The sequence below is a fragment of the Ambystoma mexicanum genome, chromosome 8 (assembly GCF_040938575.1).
Source record: "Ambystoma mexicanum isolate Mex_15411 chromosome 8, UKY_AmexF1_1, whole genome shotgun sequence".
Taxonomy (NCBI): Eukaryota; Metazoa; Chordata; class Amphibia; order Caudata; family Ambystomatidae; genus Ambystoma; species Ambystoma mexicanum.
The window spans coordinates 1,080,265,292-1,080,288,784 of record NC_090929.1 but is presented as its reverse complement, the minus strand read 5'-3'; the positions used below and the strand labels follow the sequence as shown (position 1 = coordinate 1,080,288,784).

General features: G+C 49.6%; 1 protein-coding gene across 6 annotated transcripts in view; it reads right to left on the bottom strand.

Annotated features, from left to right (window-relative positions):
• The window catches only part of UBR4 (ubiquitin protein ligase E3 component n-recognin 4), a 2,945,062-nt gene that overhangs the window by 2,040,896 nt on the left and 880,673 nt on the right, over positions 1–23,493 (bottom strand). For all 6 annotated transcript variants that reach the window (XM_069611069.1, XM_069611071.1, XM_069611072.1 and 3 more), the window contains exon 29: positions 13,266–13,478. In XM_069611069.1, the coding sequence (XP_069467170.1) occupies positions 13,266–13,478 (213 nt within the window). The remainder of the gene's footprint in view (positions 1–13,265; positions 13,479–23,493) is intronic.

The window sequence follows — 23,493 nt, the reverse complement described above, 5'->3', positions numbered from 1 at the left end:
GGTAACCAGGATCCGTGATGATGAGGTTTCCCGAGCGCTGAAAACGCAAAGTGCCGCTGATCTGAAAAGAGCTGTAGCTGCTGCCGACCTCCGAATTGCTGCCGCAGGAGTCCCCAGATGTCCTCCCCCTTGTGCCCATGAATGAGGCCAGGAACCCAGGATCTGCATTGCTGCAACCAGGCAGAAGCCAGCTGGATCATTATTCTTCTAACCAAAGGTACTGTTCTGACTTGGGGTAATTACCTCAGTATCTCTAGCTTGCTCTTCTCAGTTGAGACTTTGCTCCTTTGCTAGAGTTGATTTCAGCTCTACCTTTCACAAATCTAACAGCTTGTGACCCTACAGTGATTTTTCTTCAACAAACTCTCTGTGTACAAGACTTACTATCTAAGAAGTGCCTCAACTCCATAGACTTTGCTCCAATTAACTTTGGCTGTCCTGGCTCCCTGCAGACTTCTATTCTATTTGACTTGGGTACTTACTGTCCCCCACAGGTGATACATTGGTTTTAAAATAATATTGCTGGGAAAGGTTTTTTTATCTAGACTTCATTTGAAGATTTAAAGTGCACACATGCTCTGAGAACCTGTTTAACTTTTTTCCTTCCCTTAACCTTTCCTTTCTACAAACCTCAGAATCTACAAAGTGTACTAGTGATATATAAATGCCATTATTGTCCTAGTTAGCGATGTCACCTCAGGGTGTACGAAGTGTGTAAGAAGCATCTCTAAAGAGTATCTAACTTTGTGTGGATTCTGAACAAGAAATCGCAGATTTGATCCTCAAAGAAGACCTTGTCTTCCTGGCCGTTACAGAGACCTGGTTACAAATCGGCAGCTGGCCCAATGGTTATGCTTGCCATCCCAGATAATTACACTATCTTGAGACACGACCGACCCAACTCTAGAGGAGGGGCAATGCTAGTATACACAAATGCAACCTCACTATGAGAAGTGTAACCACTATAAATCTCCCCTCGTGTGAATTACTCTCTGTTAAAGTCCCTCTTACCACAATCCAAACCCTCAACATACACCTGATATATCGTCCCCCAGGCCCAATAGGCACCTTTGACGAAGATATCAATACTATACTATCTTGTAACCTTAAAAGCTCTACCCAAGTACTCACCCTTGGAGACTTCAACCTGGGATACAATGACCCAGAAGACCAAGGTGTCAACTCCATACTCCGTACCCTCTCCAATCTAGGATTCCCCCAAAGATGTATGGAACCCACACACGCTAAAGGCAGAATACTTGATTGGGTGGCTGACTACAATTGCCTAGCTAATATCACCGACATCTCACCTTTAGCCTGGACTGACCACTACTTGGTATCGTTCACACACTCTACTAACCAACCCCCACCCACCAGTATGGCCCCACCAATACTCACGAGAAATAAAAAGAGCATCACTATGGAAAGACTCATCCCGAACTTACTTCCCACACTAAACACACTTCCTGACAACTTGGACCCTGAGACCCTGGTCGACGAATATAATAAAATCATGTCCACTTCACTGGATTTAATCGCTCCCCTTAAACTCCGATCAAGCAAGCCCAAAACATCTGAACAAATGGTATACACCATTCCTCAAAAATCTCAGACAGCAAAAAAGAAATTGTGAAGCCACTTGGAAAAAATACCCCTCAGCACCCAACAAACTCAAACTAACCAAACTAGCAACCCTCTACAAAAAAGAAATCTACCTTGCCAAACGATCTTCCTTTGACTCCCACATAGACCAAGCAAAATCTAACCTGAAGGAACTATTCGTTATCCTGAAAGAAGTAGCAACTCCTATTGCACCACTGGATACCTGTATCAAAGATAAAAACTGGTGCTCAGAAATTCAAAAGGCCTTAGCTAACAAGATCACCACACTACAAAATAAAATCTCCTGCAAAAAAGCCTTCCTGAATGACACTCCAACTCCCAAATCACCTGAGAAGCCCACTTCAAGGGAAACTACTCGTTTTAAATTCTCTAAAGTCACTATACTCGAAGTAGAAAAAATGATCCTGTCACTAAAACCTTCCAACTGTCAGGCCGATGTGTGCCCTGCACAGCTTATTAAAGAAGCGGCCCGTGACCTCTCCCCTTTTATCACAAAATTAATCAACGCCTCCTTCTCCACTGGCTCCATCCCCACTAACCCAAAACAATCTTGGGTGTTGCCATTACTAAAAAAAAACTACATTCGACCCAGCCATACCCACAAACAATAGGCCTATTAACAACTGTGCCCTTTCTTCTAAAAATATTGGATAAGGTTGCATACGTGCAAATTCTGAAGTATCTGGAAGAACACCACCCACTCTGAGCCATGCAATCAGGCTTCCGTCCCCAATATGGGACCGAGACCGCCCTCATCGACCTTAAAGCCCATATTGACAAGCTTAGAGATAATGGCCAAGCTGCCCTACTCCTCCTTCTAGACCTCTCTGCAGCATTCGACCTAGCCGACCACTCCGTCTTATGCACCCACTTACATACATGAGCCCATTTCTCTGCTGAGGCCATTACATGGATTAGATCATTCCTCAACGGCAGAACTATGAGGGTCTTTTCACCCACAGCTGCAGCAGATCCCATCACCTGTGGCATGCCACAGGGCTCCTGCGTCTCTCCCACATTGTACTACATATTTACCAAGCCCCTTTTCGATGATTTGGATCATCTCTGTATCACCTACACCAACTACGCGGATGATACCCAGATCCTCCTTCCGCTTTCTGGAGATTATGGAAAGGGTTTGGCCTTGGTGAATAGAGTGTACATCATCCAGGCATGGATGGCCACACATGGACTATGCCTGAATGATGATAAAACTGAATTTATAATTTTAGGCACTACCCCCAGTTTGAAGAAACTGGGTTCTGACTACTGATTGATGGCAACTGCATTAAGGTGGGACAAGAGGTCAAAACCCTAGGTTTTTACTTGGACTCCACCTTCTCCTTCCACAGACGGGTGCAATCCCTAGCCTCATCATCAGCCTACACCTGTAAATTGATCCGTGCAGCCAAACACTCCCTGTCTGACTCTAGCTGCCTGACACTTGCTAGAGCCCTCATACTATCCTGTCTGGACTACTGCAACGCTCTCTATCTTGGGTCCACCAAAGCCATTACTAGCAAACTCCAAACCCTCCAGAATAACGCCCTTAGGGCGGCACTGGGCATCTCTAGAAGAGAGCATATCACAGCACATAATCAACAGAGCAACTGGCTCTCTGCCAATGACAAAATACTCCTAAAGACTGCCTCACTAACATACAAATCACTCAACAATGCCGCCCCTATCTATCTTATCGACAGATTTCATAAACAGACCTCACTAAGACCAACAAGAACATTATATAAAGACTGCCTATCTGTCCCCAACTTTAAACATTCCACCATAGGGGGTAATAGCTTCCCAGTCAAAGCAGCTAAACTGTGGAACTCCCTTCCACCACCCCTCAGAATGGACCTGCACTATCAGAACCTCCGAGCTAAGGTCATCTCATGGTTGAAAACGTAAGCCCCCTATCACAGCCATGTGCCTAACCCATCAGACTCCTGTTTACTGTACCTAATGATGCCTTCTTGTACATATGTATATATTCTTGATGCTATTACATGTTGTATATTTTGTTCTTTGTTGTAACCAAGTTTCGCAATCTCTTGTAAATGCTGCGCACTGTTACCCGAGGGTATGACTGCGCATTACAAATAATAAACAAAAAGAAAAGTATTTTAAAGTGTATTTGATTGCTACATATATTGCCATTTTTAAAGAATGCGTATTTAAAAACTACTGTTAAATAATTATGTATAACATGAACCTCCAAAGTGTTACTTGGCTACTTGTATTGGTAGATTTAATTGCTACAGCTCTACCCCTCATGAGCTACACCTGGCTGCCAACCTGTGTAGTGCATGCCTATACCAATAGGTGGGTTACCCAATACCAAGAGGACAAGGGTGGTGTAGTCTCTCCCAGGGTTACTACATCAATTCTTGCCTAACACTATACCACGAAAAATATTTCCAGGAATTAAAAGTGGCAAGTCAATAGATAACACATACTCAAACATACACAACTCAAAATACAGTACTACAAATCAGTAGGGTTGAACTTATCCAGTGTAAGCATTCATACACATCAACGAGAAAGACCCCATCTCATGGGGTTTATAGTGGATACTGGGATTATCGTGTCGATTCACAAACTCGATTGGGGGGTCTCCATTCAGTTAGAAATCGCGCCATTCTCCCCGACAGCCCTGTGTCCATTTTCATGATAGCAGCCACAAACCACACTATCACCCACCATTCAGTCATATCTGGTGCAGCTGGGGACTTACAATGTTTTGCTACCACTAGCTGAGCTGGGACCAGAAAGTGTGTTACCAGTCTGGAGGTTCTAGCCGCTAGCTTGTAGTGTCCCTGCTGATCATCCAGCAGGACAACTTGTGGGTCTAATGCCAAATCTACTCGGCATATTTCCTTGGTCTGGGCTAAGCTCTCCTTCCAAAGAACAACTTACTTCTTACCTTGTAACGTTCTTTCGATTGGATGTTCCTCCGACGTATTCCTTATCTATGATATTTGTATCTCCAGCTTGCTGGCCTCGGAAATTTTCTTTCCCAGTATAGGGCGCTGTGCGTCGACGTCCGTCGAGTAGGTGCTCCTCGACGGTCACCGTATCGACGCCGACGTCATCATGCCTATAAATGGCCACGCGCAGCGTCCATTGCTCAGTTCCGTTTTGTAGAGTAAAGTAGTTATTGTATGAATGGTTACTACCCTTGAAGGAGTGTAAGCTGCAACCACAAGGGAAATGTTACTGCGGGGATGGATGGGAGGGGCGATAAGCAATACGTCGGAGGAACATCCCATCGAAAGAACGTTACAAGGTAAGAAGTAACTTGTTCTTCGAAGGGATTGTGTCCTCCGACGTATTCCTTATCTATGATAGACTCCCATAGCAGTGGTATGTGATTGGAGGTGGGAGAAAGAGATGCCATATTACCCTTTAAGAATGAACAGAGTGTAACGCAGCTTTGCCAAATCTAGTCTCTTGACTAGAGGAGGAATCCAGGCTATAAAATTTGGTAAAGGTATGTGCGGACGACCATGTGGCAGCCGCACACATGTCTTTAATTGGTACCCCTCTTTGAAGAGCTGAAGATGTTGCGATACCTCTGGTGGAATGAGCCCTTAGATTTTGAGGGGGCTCTTTCCCTGCCAATTTGTAGCATTCCAGAATGGCTAAAATAATCCATCTGGAGATGGTTTGTTTGGTTATTGGTAATCCCAACTTATGTCCTGCATAACCTACAAAGAGTTGGTCTGCTTGTCTAATTTTAGCAAGTCTACTGATGTAAAAACTCAAGGCTCGCATAGGGTCCAGCCTGTGTAGTCTCTCTTCCTCTTTCCCCGGATGGGGAGGAGGATAGAATGAAGGTAGAGTAATCTTCTGAGTAATGTGAAATTCCGAAACTACCTTTGGGAGGAAGTTAGGCTTCACCTGTAGCACTACTTTGTCCTTGTGAAAAGTTGTATGAGGAGGTTTACAAGACAGGGCTTGTATCTCGCTAACCCTTCTAGCAGATGTTAATGCTACCAATAAAACAGTTTTGCGGGTGAGAAACTTCAAAGAACAAGAGTGGAGTGGTTCAAAAGGAGCACCTTTTAGGAAGTTTAAAACTAGATTTAAGTCCCATAAGGGAACTTGGAATGGTCTTGGAGGGTAAACATTAGTTAGACCTTTCAGGTATTGAATTACCAATGGAATTTTGAAATACGATGGCTCCTCTGCAGTGCGCTTAAAGATCGATAGCGCTGCGAGATAGCCCTTAATAGTGCCAATTTGAAGGCCTGAATTTGCCAAATAAAGTAAGAAGGATAACACCGCAGGTGTACCGCATGAAAAGGGTTCGATATTCTTCTCTCTGCACCAGTTGCAAAATGTATTCCAACGGCAGCGGTATAGAGTCTTAGTTGCTGGTCTTCTGGCCGAAAGCAACACCTCCATGACGTCATCTGGAAGGTCCCAATCCTTGTACCTCAACCTTTCAGATACCAAGCGTGAAGGATGAGGGTCTTGATGGCTGGATGGAGAACCTGACCTCCCTTCTGCGAGAGAAGATTCTCTGTACGGTAGACGAATTGGAGGACAGATGGACATGTCCAGAAGGTCCGGGTACCACGTTCTCCTGGCCCAATCCGGGGTAATTAGGATCATGGTCTTCCGAAACCTTCTCAACCTCCTGATCATTTGAGGAATGACAGGGACCGGATGAAACGCGTAGAGAAGTGGGAACTCCCAGTCCACTACGAACGCGTCTCCTAGAGCTCCTCTCGGGGGAAATTCCCTTGAGCAAAATCTGTCGCACTTCCTGTTGATACTGGTGGTGAACAGATCCACTTGAGGGGTTCCCCAAAGGGCGAAGATCTCTTGAAGGACTTCCTGAGCTATCTCCCATTCGTGGGCGACTGTGTTCTGCCTGCTCAGAGCATCCGCTGTCAAGTTCTTCTCTCCGGCTAGGTGAATTGCCGATAGAGAGATTCCTTCCTGAATTGCCCAAAACCAGAGCTGCATCGCCTCTCTGCACAGTGGCAGTGACCCTACGCCTCCTCTTTTGTTGAGGTAGTGCATGGCCACTGTATTGTCCGTCATTATCAGGACGTTTCTCCCCCGTACAGACGGCAGAAAAGCCTTCAGTGCCAGTCTGATGGCTCTCAGCTCCAACAGGTTGATGTGTAGTCTGGACTCCGATGGAGACCAACGACCGCTGATGGTCAAGTCGTTGGCATGGGCTCCCCACCCCGTGATTGAGGCGTTTGACTACTGTTATCTCCGGCCACGGTTGCCAAACAGTTCTCCTTTCAAGATGTTCTCTGGAGAGGCCCACCATATAAGGTCGTGGGCTACCTTGTCCGGAATCCGGAGGAGATCTGTCATCCTCCCTGAGAATTGTGACCACTGAGTCCTCAGTACCCACTGAAGGGATCTCATTCTCAGGCGGGCCTCTGGCACAAGGAATATGCAGGATGCCATGAGGCCTAGCAACCTCAAAAAGTTGTAGGCTGGGAGACGTTGGGCATTTTGAAACCTGGTGACCATCTGCAGAATATATTGAGCCCTCACCTCTGGTCGCGAGGCTTTTCCCAGGGACGTGTCCAGGACTGATCCAATGAATTGGAGTCTCTGTGATGGTATCATCTGTGACTTCTTTAAATTGAGGGAGAAGCCCAGCCTGTGAAGGGAGTGGCAGACATAATCTAGTTGGATCCGAGCTTGTTCCGAAGAAACTGCTCTGATCAACCAATCGTCCAGGTAGGGGTAGACGTGAATCCCTTCCCTCCTTAGACTTGCAGCCACAACCGACATTAGCTTGGTGAAGACCCTCGGGCGGAGGTCAGCCCAAATGGCAGAACTCGAAATTGATAATGAGAGTTGCCAATTGCGAACCTCAGGTACTTCCTGTGCTTGGGATGGATAGGCACATGGAAATAAGGATCCTGAAGGTCCAGAGATACCAACCAGTCCTGAAGCTGGAGGGCCTGAAGGATCTGAGAGAGGGTTACCATCTTGAACTTGTCCTTCCTGAGGAACTTGTTCAATTCTCGTAAGTCCAGGATGGGTCTCAGTCCTCCGTCTTTCTTTGGTATGAGAAAGTAGGGGGGAGTACCAGCCCTTGTTCCTGTCCGCTACAGGTACCGGTTCTATGGCACCTCTCTCTAGCAGGCCTACAACTTCCTGCAAGAGGAGCGGATCCGGCACTTTCAGAGGGCTGTTCCCCAGTGGATGTCTCCGAGGGATGCGTAGAAAAGGCAGGCAGTAACCTTGGGCAACTGTCTCCAATGCCCAAGCATCTGACGTAATAGCCTGCCATTCCGTCAGATGGTGAGTTAACCTGCCCCCTACAGGTGTCTTGTGATGGGAGACCTCAGAGTGGTTTGGGAGCGGCTGATGCAGTTGCCGAAGGTAAAGCGGCTCCTGCGGCTTTCTTTCCTTTACCCCGTCCACCACGGGTACATTTTCCTTGGCCTCTTTGAGTCGGTCGTCCTCTGCCTCTTCCATATGAGGAATAATAGCAAAAGGACCTTCCTCTCCAAGAGGATCCTGAGGGACGAAAATTAGTTTGTCGGATAGCAGCTCCTAGAGACTTAGCTGCTGCTTTAGATGTTTGTAGTTTTTCCAAACTGTCATCCGCCTTTTTACCAAATAGGGAAGAACCGTCAAAGGGCATATTTAAAAGTCTGGCCTGTACGTCAGAAGCAAAGCCGGACTTTCTCAACCACGCATGCCTGCGGATTGTGGTGCTTGCCGCCATGGCCCTGCTGATACTGTCAGCAGAATCAATGCCAGTTTGAAGGGACTCGCACATTGCAGCTTTACCATCTCTGATGATATTTAAAAATGCGTCACTTTCTTCTCCTTCCGGAATGCAGTCAGCCGCCGAGGAAGCACCCTCCCAAAGGGTGTGGCTGAACCTAGCGAGCGTACAAGTTGCATTAATAGATTTTAAAGCCATGCTACAGGCTGAGAAGACTTTCTTAGCCATGGCATCATATTTTTTATCATCCCTATCCTGAGGAGCAGTAGGGTAAGCGGAAGTACTGCCTGATGAAGTTGCAGCCTGGACCACAAGACTCTCTGGAGTAGGATGCTTAGATAGGTATTCAGGGTCAGCAGCAGATATCCTATATGTCACTGAGAACTTCTTGTTAACCCCAGGGACAACTTCAGGAGGTTCCCAGTTAGTCAAAATCTTTCTTTGTAAAGCAGAATGAAAGGGAACCACAGGATCCTCCTGTGGACCTTTATCCAGAATATATGTGAGGTCATCCTGTTGAAAAACAGGGGAAGGCACAGACCAACCCATGAACTCCATAATTCTAGACATTAGGGTTCTATAAGGGGTATCAGCATGTTCCCCTGGGTCTGGTTTGACAAATTCCACTTTTGGGGAAGTGTCTAGGCCACTTGCTTCCTGTAATGCATCCTGAAGGTCTTTCAACCTTCTTTCCTCAGAGGCAAAAGTCTCTGGTTCAGGTAATGTGGTCCTCTGCAGCCCAAAAGACCTTTCTTGATCAGAATCTTCCCTTTCCTCAAAAATTGAAGTTAAGGGGGGATGCTCTGGTCTGTGAAATGGTATAAAACCCATCTCTAAGGCAGAAGGAGCCATCATCAGTGGCCTTGAAAAGGTCGATGTCGTCGACGCCGATGTAAAAATCCTCGATGGCGCAGACAAAGGCGTCGAAAAAACTGGAAGAGGCCTCGAAGAACTCGGGAGGATTGGAATCCTGCTCGAGGATGTCGACGACGTTCGACGTCGTGTCGGAGGCTCTCGAAGTAACCGTTGGCTGTGGAGTAGCCGTGGGTCTTTCTCTTATCGGCGTCTATGTCGGCGTCGACGCCGACTCGATCGACGGATGCGTCGAAGAACCCTTCGATAACGGCGTCGATGGCGCCGATCTATGCTTCGAAGGGGCTTTCGACGATGGCGTCGAAGATGCTTTACTTCCCGATGGCTCATGGTGCTTTCGGGTCGACTCTTTCGCCGGGTGCTTCGACTCGCGGCGTTTAGATTTTTTGGGCTTTTCACCCGGGGTATCACCCTCAGCTGACTTCGAGGGGGACGAGGCCGCTTTCTCGAAGACGCTTAGCATCTCATTTCTGAATTCCTCCCACTCAGCCTGAGAGCTGTGCTTAGTGGGTCAATTTACTCTTTCAGGGGAACTAAAAGATGACGATAAAGGGGATCTTCTACGTCTTTTTTTCGAGTGTCTAGACCTCGACGAGTGGTGGGAGCCACTTCGAGACCTAGACCGAGAATGCTCTCGACGGTGAGGAGACGAATGTCTCGACTCTACCGTGGAAACTTTCGAGGAAGTTAAAATTGACTTACCTCTCTCGAGCTTCCCCTTACGCTCCTTCAAGGTTTTTCGCCGTCATGGATAGGCATTCCTCACACTCCGAACACTGGTGTTCGATTCCCAGACACCACAAACAGATCCTGTGAGGATCCGTCAACGACATTTTCTTCCCACAGTCTCAGCATTTTTTGAAACCGGACCGAGGAGTCGTCGGGTCGGAGGAGGAAGCCATAGAGTACGAGTCGGTTTTCTCGAGGAAATATGAATATATATCGACTGATGAACTGAGCACGGTATTCCGAGGCACATGAAGCGCGGAAAAACGGAACTGAGTAACAGACGCTGCACGTGGCCATTTATAGGCATGATGACGTCGGCGTCGATACGGTGGCCGTCGAGGAGCACCTACTCGACGGACGTCGACGCACAGCGCCCTCCACTGGGAAAAAAAAATTCCGAGGCCAGCAAGCTGGAGATACAAATATCATAGATAAGGAATACGTCGGAGGACACAATCCCTTCGAAAGACCTGGATGAGGGGGCATGTCCACCACCTGTGGAAAAAGGTTCCCGGAGCAGCTGCCCATCTCCAACACAAGGTTGAGTGCAGGGTTCCTCTTGTGTAGGCCCTCTGGGGTGAGGCACCAGCAACAGAGCAACTTAAGGCTATTCTACTCGAGTTTAACTGGTTTGGAGAATTTGCCCACTCTGGTCCACATGTAGTACCAAGCCAACATGTCAATGGGCTTACCTAAAGCCTCTTCCCTGAGCAGACACTTTTGGTTGGGTTAACCAATGCCTGAGCTGTATGTACCCATACCTATCAGTTTGATCAACCATAAAGGTCTGTTTGCATTGCTCGAAAGGAAGGGGACGTTGATCTGCAAACATCTGTCCAGCCTAAGTAGACTTCCCTCTATCCATCCGGTGCATAGTCCCTTGTGGTAACCCGGGGGGAATTGTTTATTCTCCATATACACGTCAGGGGGAGAGGAAGGTAGTTATAGCGTTCCTACGGGCAGCTTTGTCACAATAATAAAACATGGTTCTAGTTGTTGGGAGCCCACAATCCTCTCGTTTTCTCACTGCCGGGGAACGCCAGCACTATTGATGCTGGGGGGGAGGGGAGGTACCCCAGGAGATATATATAGCTTTCGATATCCAGTACCGCTAACCTTCCTTAGTCTTTTGCTGCCATTAGTGAATGCCTAGGGACCCAGGGGAATTCTTTGGCCCAAATAAATCTAAAGATATGCGACTAAGTCCTTGAGCTCCAACCGCAGAATCCAGACAGGCAGTGCCTGCAATACATATAACAACTGCAGCAGGATGGTAATATTGACCGCAGTGATTCTGCCCAACCACAATATCGCAGAGGTGCTCCAACGTGCCAGAACCTGCTTAGCCGTGGATAAAAGTGGCAGAATATGCATATTGAGCAGTTAAACAGCTAACCAGATATTTCAGGTTTCCCAAGGCCCAATAAAACGGAAAAGCAGCCTTTAGTCAGGTTACTGTTTCAGGTGTTTCTGAAACATTGAGGATAGTAGATTTTGTGCAATTAATATTAAACCCTGAGACTTTGTGTAATGATGCTAACAAATCGACTATGTAGGGCAATGTGGACCGGGAGTCTACAGTATTCAGTGAGACTTTGGGAAAAGTCTTAGAATCTCAGAAAACCAAAACAGAATTTCTAACTTAAATATAGTGAATAAAAGGACATCTTGAGAATGGATAACATCTCTGCAGTAATGTAATAGAGAAAACAGTATGTATACCACATTTCCTAATCTCCAGGGGGCTCACTAGCACAGCTCAGGTTTTAGGCCCACAGGATAGACAATCTTACATTGAATGTACTTATATTTATGCATTTTATTTTTTGCTTGTTAGGCATTTATACAGCAAGTAAAATACTGTTTCAAAGCAGCCACAGGGCGAAGGGGTGGGGACAACACAGGAGTGAAATACATTATATAATAAAATAATTATTAAGCGTGGTGGAGGGAAAAGGAGGAAGCACAAACCTATGCCTTGTGAGTATTCAGAACTTGCAAATGCAGCAAGGAACGTGCAAGGGGTGCAGGAGTAAGTGCTAGGGAGTCTGGGCTCATGGGTGAGCCACGGATGAAGTGCTTGGGTTGTTGAGTGCTACATGGCCATGGGCCACGTTAAGAGTAAGTGCGATCCTCCAGGGTGGAGGGTGTGCCCAGGCAAGTGCTGAGGGAAGACCGAAGCTGGGCCGATTGGGTGTGGGAGGTCAGGGGCCCTGAGGATGCATAAGGTCCGAGGTCACCAATCACAGCAACTGTGGGATTAGCAGAGATAAGACAAAGGGAAGGAGGTGAAAACGAAGGTCTTGAGAAGCTTCTGGAATTTAAGAAAGTCCTGCTCAAGGCGCACAGGGAGGTTGTTTGATAGTTTTCCTCAGCTGGCGTCCTCCTATCAACCACCTATCCTCTGTTTAGCAAAATGCTTTACACACAAAGAGTTGGTGCCAAAGGAACAAAGTGGTCTAGAGGGAGAGTATTTAGTAAGAGAACGTTGAGGATAGTGTGGTCCCCGGGCCCAGACAGCCTTATAGATGATGCAGAGGAATTAGATTTTAACCCGTGCAGCAACCGGGAGCCAATTAAGACTTTTTAGGGCAGGAGAGATGCGGTCCCTGGGCTTAAGGCCAAGGATAAGTCTCACTGACCTACTCTGGATTAGCTGGAGGGGTCACAGAGTGGAAGAAGGTAGATTCAAGGGGAGGCTATTGCAATAGTCAAGCCTAGAGAGAACCAGGGCTTTCTGGGGGAAAGTGGGGAACAGGGAGAATTCCCTTGAGAATGAAGAGCTGAAAGTGTGACTTCTTGGCAATGTCCTGAGTGTGAGGGAGGACAGAGAGAGACACAGAGAGAGAGACAGAGAAACAAGAGTCGAAGAGGACTCCCAAGGTTTCTGGCTTCAGAAGGAGAAGGGCGATAGCCCAAGGAGGAAGGCCAGAGTGAGGGGAAGGAGGAGGGAACAGGGGTCCCGAAGGGAAGTCTCTCAGTTTTACAGGTGTTGAGGCAGAGATTATTGGAGGTGCATCAGAACTGGATGGCAGATAGGCAGTCAGGGATGATGGATGGCGCAAGGGGGTCAGCGGGAAGTTTGAAAAAGAGCTGTGTCTCCTCTGCGTAACACTGGAAGTTGGAGAAGGAGGACATGAGGCGTGGATGCAGAGCAAGGTAGATGTTCAAGAGCCACAGCTGAGAATACTTTCTACTGAAGAAATTAAATCTAACATTCTAGATCACTTATCCTATTACATAACTAAAACAGGAATCATTTAATCAGTCCTGGTTCTTCAAATGGTGAGTCCCAGGGAACAGATATGTGGAAGTGTATATTTACCTGTTTGGGTCAGAGTGGTTTGCCAGGATATTGTAACACCCAGTGATGAGCTTCTCATAGACACGGGCCACAAACTCATCAGACTCTGCCGGACCTAAAATTCTTTCCAAGGAGGTGCTGCAGATCTCGGACACGCTCTCAGTGCTGGTCTCCAAAAGAAGAGGCAACAGGGATCTTATCACCTGAGGAGGATTTAGTTCATCTGGACACCAGCTGAAAGGAAGAGAAGATGGGAGAAGACAATACATGAATCTTTCAGAGAGTGCGGAGATCTTTGAGATGGAACAAGTTACTTACCTGTAACTGTTGTTCTCCAGCATGGGTCTGGCATGGATTCACATGCTCATGAATATTCCCCGTCGTCAGGCTGGGAATCCTCGGTAAAGAAAAAACCAGTATCAGTTTCGTTTCTGATCTGTCTTTCGTAGTAATAACCAATCACTGGTCTCTGCGTCATACTGACCACAGCCAATGACTGCCCTCTACCTAAGCACCGCCTCTGGCAGCCATCTTCAGATTTGGAAGCACGTGAAGTGGCAGTATGACCAAGTGAAGAGCCGCAGAGGGGTAGGCGGGAGGGTTCGCATGTGAATCCATGCCAGACCCATGCTGGAGAACAACAGTTACAGGTAAGTAACTTGTTCCTTCTCCAGCATGGGGTCTGGCATGGATTCACATGCTCATGAATAAAGAATACATAGCAGTACACACATGCACAACCACGGGAGGTGGCAAAGGCTCAACATTAAGCATCACATCAACTCAACATTAAGCATCATACCTCCTCACCAGGCTCACCTCAGGCGAACAGGTTGCGCAGCACTGCTTGGCCGACCCTGGACTCCTCCCTGGAATCCCGGTCGACGCAGTAGAATTTCGTGAAGGTGTGCGTCGACCTCCACGTAGCAGCCCTGCATATGTCCAGCAGGGGCACACCAGATAGGAACGCCGTGGTAGCTGCGATCGCTCTGGTGGAATGGGCTCTCGGACGGCCAGGCAGCGGTCGGTTTGCCAACCGGTGACAGTACATGATACAGCCGGAGAGCCATCTGGAGATGGAAGCCTTCGAGAGAGCCTTCCCCTGATTGACAGGTCCAAAGTTCACAAAGAGTTGTGACGTCTTCCGAAAACCTTTCGTGCGGTCCACGTAGAACTTCAGCGCTCTAGCTACATCCAGCGAGTGCAAAGTCCTCTCAGCCGGCGACGAAGGCGACGGGAAGAACACAGGTAACACCAAGGGTTCGTTGAGATGAAAGTCCGACGGTACCTTGGGCATGAAGGAGGGGTGCGTCCTGAGCACTACCCTCGTGTCGTGGAAAGTCAAGTACGGGGCCTTGCAGGAAAGGGCCTGGATCTCTCCCACTCGTCGTGCGGAGGTGATGGCCACGAGAAAAGCTGTTTTCCACGATAGAAACTTCAACGGGGCCGAGTGCAGAGGCTCGAACGGAGGTCCCATGAGTTTGGTCAGCACCACGTTGAGCTCCCACGCCGGGGCCGGAGCCTTCACCGGCGGGAACGATCTGAACAGTCCCTTCATAAACTCTTTCACCAGACGATGAGACCACAAGGACGTCCGGCCCGTGGTTCTGGTGTATCGGGAGATCGCAGCAAGATGAATCTTGATGGACGCGTGAGCCAGACCAGCTTCGGCCAGCGTCAGCAGGTACGGCAGCACTTGGGGAGCCGTAATCCGTAGAGGGTTAATCTTCTGTGCGTGGCACCAGACAGAGAACCTCTTCCATTTGTGTCCGTAGCATTTAAGAGTCGAGGACGCCCTGGCCTTTGCAAGAACCTCTCTGCAATCGGCCGGTATGTCGTATCCTCCAAACTCTAGCGCTGCAGGAGCCAGGCCTGCAAGTTCAGCGACTTCGGGTCGTGGTGGAGGATGGCGCCTCCTTCCCTGGAGAGTAGATCCGCGTCCGCCGGCAGCTTGATTGGCGGGGACGCCGACAAGTCCAGAAGGTCCGGGAACCATATCTGCCTCGGCCACGCAGGTGCGACGAGGATCATCCTGCACCGTGACCTCTTGAGCTGGTTGACGAGCCGGATTAGCAGAGGCAAGGGAGGGAACGCGTAGAGGAACAGGCCCTCCCAGGGGAACGAGAAAGCATCGCCCATGCTCCTCGTCTGGGGAAACCTGCTGGCGAACCTCCGGCACTTGGTGTTCGTCGCCGTCGCGAACAGGTCGATCTGGGGTGTGCCCCACCGTCGGAAGAGGCGATCCACCAGATCCTGCCGTAGTTCCCACTCGTGGCACGAGCGCAGCTCCCTGCTGAGTGAGTCGGCGATGGTGTTTTTTATCCCTGCCAGATGAAACGGCACCAGAAGAATCCCTTGGGCGACGGCCCAATGCCACAGGTCCTGCGCCTCCTTGGACAGCGCTGGGGACCTGGTTCCGCCCTGTTTCCTGATGTAAAACATGGTGGTGGTGTTGTCGGTGAAGATCCTCACCACCTTGCCCTTGAGGGACGGAAGGAAGGACCTGAGGGCCCAAAACACTGCACGGAGCTCCAGGACGTTGATATGCAGGGACTTCTCCGTCGGGAGCCAGAGTCCCCTTGCGTGCAGATTTTCGGTGTGCGCTCCCCACCCTTCTAGGGAGGCATCCGTGGTCACAGTCACCTGGTGGGCTGGGGTCTGGAAGTCCATGCCCGCCGTCAGATGCGCGCGGGTGCCCCACCACCGTATCGCTCGTCGGAAACTCTCGTCGAGCTTGATCCTTTCCTCGAAGCTGCCCGTCGTCTGGATCCAGCGCGCATCCAGGAACTCTTGCAACGGGCGCATCCGGAGCCTGCACATGGGAATGAGGTAGATGCAGGAAGACATCATCCCGAGGAGGGACTTGATGGACCTCACCTTGGCCGCGTCGGCCACCAACATCCGTTGCACCTTGCCCAAGATGGTCCTGGTCCTCTCCTCCGACGGGGAGGCCAGAAGGGACACTGTGTCGAGCCTCGCTCCCAGAAACAGTGCGACTTGCGCGGGCACCAGGTGGGATTTGGCGTAGTTCACGGAGAATCCCAGGTCCGTGAGGAGTTGGACGGTCCTTGCCGTGTGGACCACGGCGAGCTCCCTCGTCTTGGCGCGGATGAGCCAGTCGTCCAGGTAGGGGTAGACGTGAATCCCCTCGCGGCGCAGCTGCGCCGCCACCGGTGCGAGGCACTTGGTGAAAACCCTGGGTGCCGACCGTAGTCCGAAGGGAAGGGCTTTGAACTGGTAATGACGCCCTTGGACCACGAATCTGAGGAATTTTCGGTGCCCCTTTAGGATGGGAATGTGGAAGTAGGCATCCTCCAAATCCAACGACGATAGGAAGTCTCCTTCCTCCAGCTGACCCAGGACGTGCTGGAGGGTGACCATCCGGAACTTCTGCGCCTTGATGAACTTGTTCAGGCGTCGCAGGTCCAGGATGGGGCGCCATCCTCCCGTCTTCTTCTTCACAAGGAAGTAACGCGAGTAGACTCCGGAGCCCCGAAGCCTCTTTGGGACGAGTTCGATGGCGCCCTTTCTGAGCATCGCCTTTACCTCCAGGAGAAGTTGAGGGACGTGAAGTTCTTTCCTGGCCACGGGGGGGACGCGCGGGCACCTTCTTTGAAACTCGAGCGCGTGGCCCCGGGCCAGGGCGTCCAGCACCCAACGGTCGGTGGAGATGGACTCCCACACGCTGACGAAGCCCGCCAGCCGGCCTCCCACCGGGGTGCTTCGGTGGGGGCCCGACCCCACGGCCGGTTCAATCCTGCTTGGACGCGGCCTTGCCGCCTTGGCCTCCTTGGCGACGACGGCGGGGTCCGCCAGACTTGCCTCGTCCTCTGTAGGCCTCTTGCGACGACGAGCGGGCCGCTTGACGGTAGGAAGCGAAACCGCCGCCGGAACCTTTGGAGGCGCCCTTGCCTCCGCCGCTCCGAAAGGGCGTCCGCCGTTGCTGCAGTACTCCAAGGGCCCGGGCCGTCTCAGTATCCGCCTTGATGGCCTGAAGGGAATCGTCCACTGTCTTCCCAAACAGGTTGTTCCCGTCGAAGGGCATGTCCAGGACCCTGGTCTGGACGTCCTGCCGAAAGTCCGTAGCCTTGAGCCATCCGCGACGTCGAAGGCAAACGCCGTTGCCCATCTGGCGGAACCCGGTGTCGGCGATGTCCGTCGCCACGGTGATGGCGTGGTCCGAGGCCACCTCACCTTCCTGCAGGATCTCAAGGGCCTCCGCCCTCTTGTCGTCCGGCAGAAAATCCAGCAGGGGAGCTATCTTGTACCAGAGTTCCCTGTCGTAGCGGGCCACGATAGCCAAGGCGTTGGCCGCTTTAATCGTCGTCGCCGCCGACGAGATGACTCTGCGTCCCATGGCATCCAATTTCTTTCCCTCGCCGTCCGGCGGGGAAGTCGACGTGGAGGCCGCACCCCCCCCCCCGCTTTCTTCCTGGCTGCCGCGGAGACGACGGAGTCCGGGGTAGGCTGCGCCCGGAGGCATAGGGGGGCCGAGTCCGGGACCCGGTACTTTTTCTCGTACCGGTCTCTTTTCGCTGGCGTCGTGGAAGGGTTCTTGAGGAGGGAAAGGCCCTCATCCCAAATGTCGTCCAACAGAGGCACTGCGAGGACCGTCTTCCTCTTGGCCTCGCGCCGTTGGTAAAGGAAGCCTTCCTTTTTCTTCTCCTCAGGGCAGAGTTGGAAAAGCTCGGATGCCCTGGCGATCATTGAGTGGAACGATCCAATCTCGTCGGGTGGAGAAGCCCTGGTGGGAGGCGACGACGGAAAATCCTCGTCGTATGCCTCGTCGTCCGTACCCGTCGCTGCCGTGTCAGTCCCCGTATCATCCCCTCGGGTGGAAGGGGAGGAGGGCTGGACGGGGCGCGACGGTTGAAAAGGAGGCGGTGGATGGATCCTTCTTTTCTTGGTAGGGGGAACACCAGAAGGTCCCGGTTCTGGATCCCCCGACGGGAGAGGTTCCTCCGTCGGTAACGGAAGTCTCGTCCTTATCTCGGAGCATAAGGACTGTATAGCCAACAAAATGGCCGCTGAGTTGTCTTGCGGCGCTGGCAGAGGGGAATCCGACGGGCGAGCAGGGGCCCCGTCGGTATCCTCGACGATGTCGTCGTCGTCACCTGCGTCGGGGCCCATTCCGACGGGCTGGTCTTGTTCCACGCCTAGGCCGTGGCTTAAGACCTCGATCAGTTCCTCTTCTGAGGTTGAGGCCGAATCTACGACGACGCCCTGCCCCCCCTTCTTCCCCACGGAGGGTTTCACGGGGGTCCTATCGATGGGCACGAAAGAAGACTCCCTCCGAGGAGGCAGGGAGATTCTGGGCCCCGAGGCCGCCACCACTGGTGCAGCCTCCACAGGCTGGGCCAGGGCCGCCGCGACCGTTTCGATAGAGGGCTTGGTCGAATGGATCAAGGCCTTCACCACCTTAGGTGCGCTCACCGCCTTATCCTTGAGGGAGGGGGCACTGCCACGCTCCTCCTCTGCCTTAGAGCTCGACCGGGGTCTCTCCAGGAGCTTCGCCGGGTGCTCGGCCTTCCTCTTACCCGACCCAGAGCGTTGGCTCGTGGTTGATGGTGCCGGGGAGGGTGCGCCCTGCCTGGCGCCCGTAGAGCCCGACCGTTCGGCGCTCCCGGTGCCAGCGGACTCGCGGTGCTTGGCCTTATGTTGGGCCCCCGTCGCCGGGGCGCCCTCAAAGGTCTTAGAAGACCGCTCAGATTTCTTCTTCTTCTCGCCAGACGGGCTCTTACCCTCCAGCCAGCTGGCGAGACGTTGATGGCGGTCCTTCATGGTCCGTTCCGACATGTTGCCGCAAAACGCACAGTCCTTCTCCACGTGCGTCTTGTCCCCATGAAGGCAGTAAAGGCAGAAAGAGTGTTCGTCCTCCTTGAAGACGTTCTGCAGCTGGCATCCAGGGCAGGCCCTGAACAGCTTTCCGGGCGTCGAGCTTCCCTTCTCCTGGGCCATCTCCGAGACCGGGCCTGAGAAGCTTCTGGAGTCCTCCGAAGCGTAGCTCGACGAAATCTTCACCCTTGAGGGGCACAGATGAATCCGACACGGGTCCCCGTTGATCGGATGTAGGATCGGTGGAGCTTGAGGCTCTTTTGACCGAAAGAATCGAAGTTTTTTGTGAAAAAGCGCGAAAAAAAAGCACTAACGCTCGAGAGCAATAGCACGAGGATCCCAACACATGAACGTGCGGTAAAAATCTGAAGATGGCTGCCAGAGGCGGTGCTTAGGTAGAGGGCAGTCATTGGCTGTGGTCAGTATGACGCAGAGACCAGTGATTGGTTATTACTACGAAAGACAGATCAGAAACGAAACTGATACTGGTTTTTTCTTTACCGAGGATTCCCAGCCTGACGACGGGGAATATTCATGAGCATGTGAATCCATGCCAGACCCCATGCTGGAGAAGTATGGAAACAGGACATTGTGGCTGAGGAGAAAAAGGGGATGGGGTCAAATAGGAAATGTGAGTGGAGTGTTTCCAGGGTTAAAGGGGAGGAGACAAAGTAGAGGCCAAAGGAAAAGGTGAACGGAGCAGCTAGCAATGGACTAAATGTCAGCGTGTGTGGTGGTAGTGGGGCTAGAAAAGTGTTCCAGAGCAGCTTAAAAGGGGTGTGTGCAGATAAGAACAAAGACCAGGCACTCAAAATAAGAGGTTTAGGCCAAGAGCAAAGAAGACAGGCTTGTCAACCCTGGGTGCAGGGTGTTCATTTATTGTCCTCAACATATACATATTGGTTCCTTAAGCTTTCGGTGTCTCCCTCATCTCGCACCTGGGGTCAGGAAGACATGGTAAACTCTCGAGAAGACAGGGTTAGGAACAGACACGGGATAGCACAGTATCACTTTGAATGAGGAGTGTTAGATTTTCTTTTTACAGCTTTCCTTCCATAGGCTATTAGGGACACCTTTTCTTTTTCCTTTGTTTAGATTCATGTCCCGACTTTTTTGGAGGTCATTAAAGGCTTCCATTTTACTTCACTTGTTTCTTTGTTCATTCTTACAGGGAAAAGTGTTAGTCCACAAGACTATCAGTACTGAGAAACTGTCTCAGTGTATCACTCGTATGGAGACAACTGCACACATCACCCTAAAGTGAAGTGTGGTTAGGTTACTTTGTATCCTTATAACATTTTCGGTAGTGGCTTTTTGGTGCCTAGGATGAGCTGGTGGCAGTGGATAGTCTTCTGACACGTTTTATACTTTTTACTTATGCACTTTTGCATTTATCAAAGAATGCTACAAAACAAGTCCAGCACCCTAAAATGGCCATGCCACAAGTGTTTTGCCTGTTCTTTGGCCATATTGTTCTTTGGCATTCTTCCTGCACTCTCAGGTCTGGAAATTCTTAACAGTTTTAGGAAAGATTTCCCTTTGGGCAACTTTCCCTCCATAGTGATTTAGACTACCAAACCTTTTGTTTTTGAACCTGTCCTGACTTTTCCACAGAAGTGAAACTTTCAGCTTCACTCCACTGGCCTTTTGCTAATTTGTTATAGGGAAACTCATCAATCCTTCATACCATCAGTACTGGGAAAGTATTTGTGGGGAAGACAAATCCGTGGATTATTCTGGTGCTGGTTGGATGTGTTAGTCCATAATGTCGCAGTTGTGCAAGTTGCGTATATTAATGATCAAGTCAAGTGTGTTGTCATTACAAAAGTAATTTATTTCTTGGTAGGTTGGCACCAAAGAGAACATCATTGTAGTAATGAATGACAGTTTTTTGACATGGTGCAAGCAACACAGCCGACGCGTGTTTCAACCTTAGTCTTTTTCAAGGCCAACTGAGTTAAGGGGTGAGCTTCGGAGAGTTGTGAACTGGTCATCCTAGGTGTGGGCGCCAGAGAGGCTGGATAGCCAATCGGTGCCAGATACGGCCGATGGTTCTGAGACCAAGTTCTAGAGAAGCGCGTAAGCTTGGATTCGTCTTCCCCCACAAATCTTCAAACAAATCAGGTACCTTGGAGTTGGTCCCTAGACAAACCAGGATTTAGGCTGCAGGCAGATTCAGAAACAAGAAACAAGTAAAGAGCAGGTGAGCAGGAGAGAAGGAGTCCAGACACAAATAACTCCAACCTATGTAAAACTGTACTGGGAAAGTAGGTTTCCATTTTTGTCTTACTGTTTGTAACTTTTTTACATTGCATGCAAAATCTTACAATGCAGTCCAATGTGGATACTTTTGTATAACCCTAGCTTTTTACACTTGTGATGTGTGGTTATTGTTATATATGCCTAAAGGGTAGCTATATAAAGAAGATATATTTTTACAATTTTTGGGTTCTTTCCAATGTGCACCGTTAGGGAGAATTCTCAGAAGTTTGCTAATTCCGCTCTACCTTAAAGACCCCCTGCTTTTTTTGCTGGACTTTAGGACTTTTAATTTCTTACCTGGAGAGAGTGAGACCTTTTTTCCACTCTCTCATGTATTTTTCTGTGATATGTTCTCGGTTTCTTTTGACTTTGGAGTCTGACAAACTCCATAGGCATCATCTTTACATTGTGGCACACAGCACCTTCAGTGCAGTGACACAGGAAAGTCTCTTAGATTTCCGAAATATATAAATACCTTCTCTTGGTGAAACTACTGTTTCCAAGAGCAGTGAAGTGAAATTGACTTTACTTACATTTGGTAACTTTCTAGACCTAGCGCACACTATCTTACCATAGGCTGCTGCATGCGTTATTTAGTATCCCCCTTTGTCTAGTTTCTCATGTAATACTTTCATGTTACCCTTTCTACAATTAATGGCTGGTGGCAGTGGTTTACTTTTTCCTACCATTGTGTGTTTCTACCGTGGGCTGCAATTGCAGCTGCAGTAAAGCACACATGGGTGCCCATTTTGTCAAAATGGCCCTGCTCTTTTTTTGCCATTTCTTGTAAGACAGGTCCTTCTTGAGACTTACTCTGCGGGCCAAACCAGGTTTGGTCCCTTTGTTAATTTTGTCTTTGGAGGGATTCACCAGGGAAGCCTGCCTCGGGCTGCAGAGTCTGGCAGGGCAGGAAGTGAGGGAGGTGCCTGAAACTCCCTGTGCTAAATCCCTTTGGTTACAGGAATGCACCCAACGGTGATTGGATGGCTGGCCTTGGAGAACAACCATCCTGCTGTGTGACTGACAGCTAGGCTGAGAATGAATGGGAGAAACCTGCATAAAAGGCGAGGTCTTGCTTGGAAGGCAGAGTCGACCACTGGATGAAGAAATCCGAAGTAGAACTTGGAAGAGACACTTGCTGCAACGGTTGCTTACCTCTTGTTGTGTAGCCTTGCTAGCTCTCCGTTGGGACCTGTCTTGGTTGCTTATGCAGAGTTGCTTGCAGCTTTGCCCCTCACAAGCCTTCCAGCTTGTGGCCCTACAGTGATTTAATGTTCTACAAAGACTTCTAAAACACTATGCAAGACTTTTTACTTACCTTCAAGAAGTGCTTCAGCTCACCTAGACTTGCTCAATTAACATTGGCTGGCCTGGCTCTCTGAAAGATTATTCTTACCTCAGACTTTGTGCTTTAACTATCCCTCAACAAAAGTCGCACATTAGATAACTTGTGTAGCTGGGAAAGGGTTAATTTACTTTGCATGGGGGGGTGGAGGGGGGTTCAAAAGTACTCACCTGCTTAAGAAGATTTGTTAACCATTGTTTCATTCCCTCATCTTTTCCTTTTGGCACGAACCTCAGTACTGCTCTAAATGTGCCAGTGGTATATTAATGGCCACAGTGTCCTAGTTATTTAAGTCACCTCAGGGTGTAGGAAGTGTTTGTGTGCCATCCCAAATGGGTATCTACCGATTTAAAGAAACAGTGTATTTTGAAGTATATTTTTGTGTTACATATATTTGCTCCCTTCTAAAGGCGGCTTATTCAACTGACTGTTGAAATAAATAATTGTTTAATCAAGAAACCTTGAGTATTAGTGTTTATTTGGATACTTGTCACTGTGAAACTCTGTTACAACCGTACAGCTCACATTGACCCCTCTTGAGATGAGCCGGGCTGCTCAGTCACTCTACCAACTTGTGCAGTACATGCGTATACCAAAGGTTGGGTTAATTATTGCCAAGAGGACAAGGCTGGTGCAGTCTCCCATGGGGTACTGCATATACAATCTTGTCTTACACACACCAAGTATGTACAAATCACAAGTAAGTATTGTCAATTAAAAGCATAGATCACAAAATGTAAACATTCACCAATAGGAGAATATAGATGCATATGAATTAGTTACCCATGTTCAACTGGTGAGTACTCA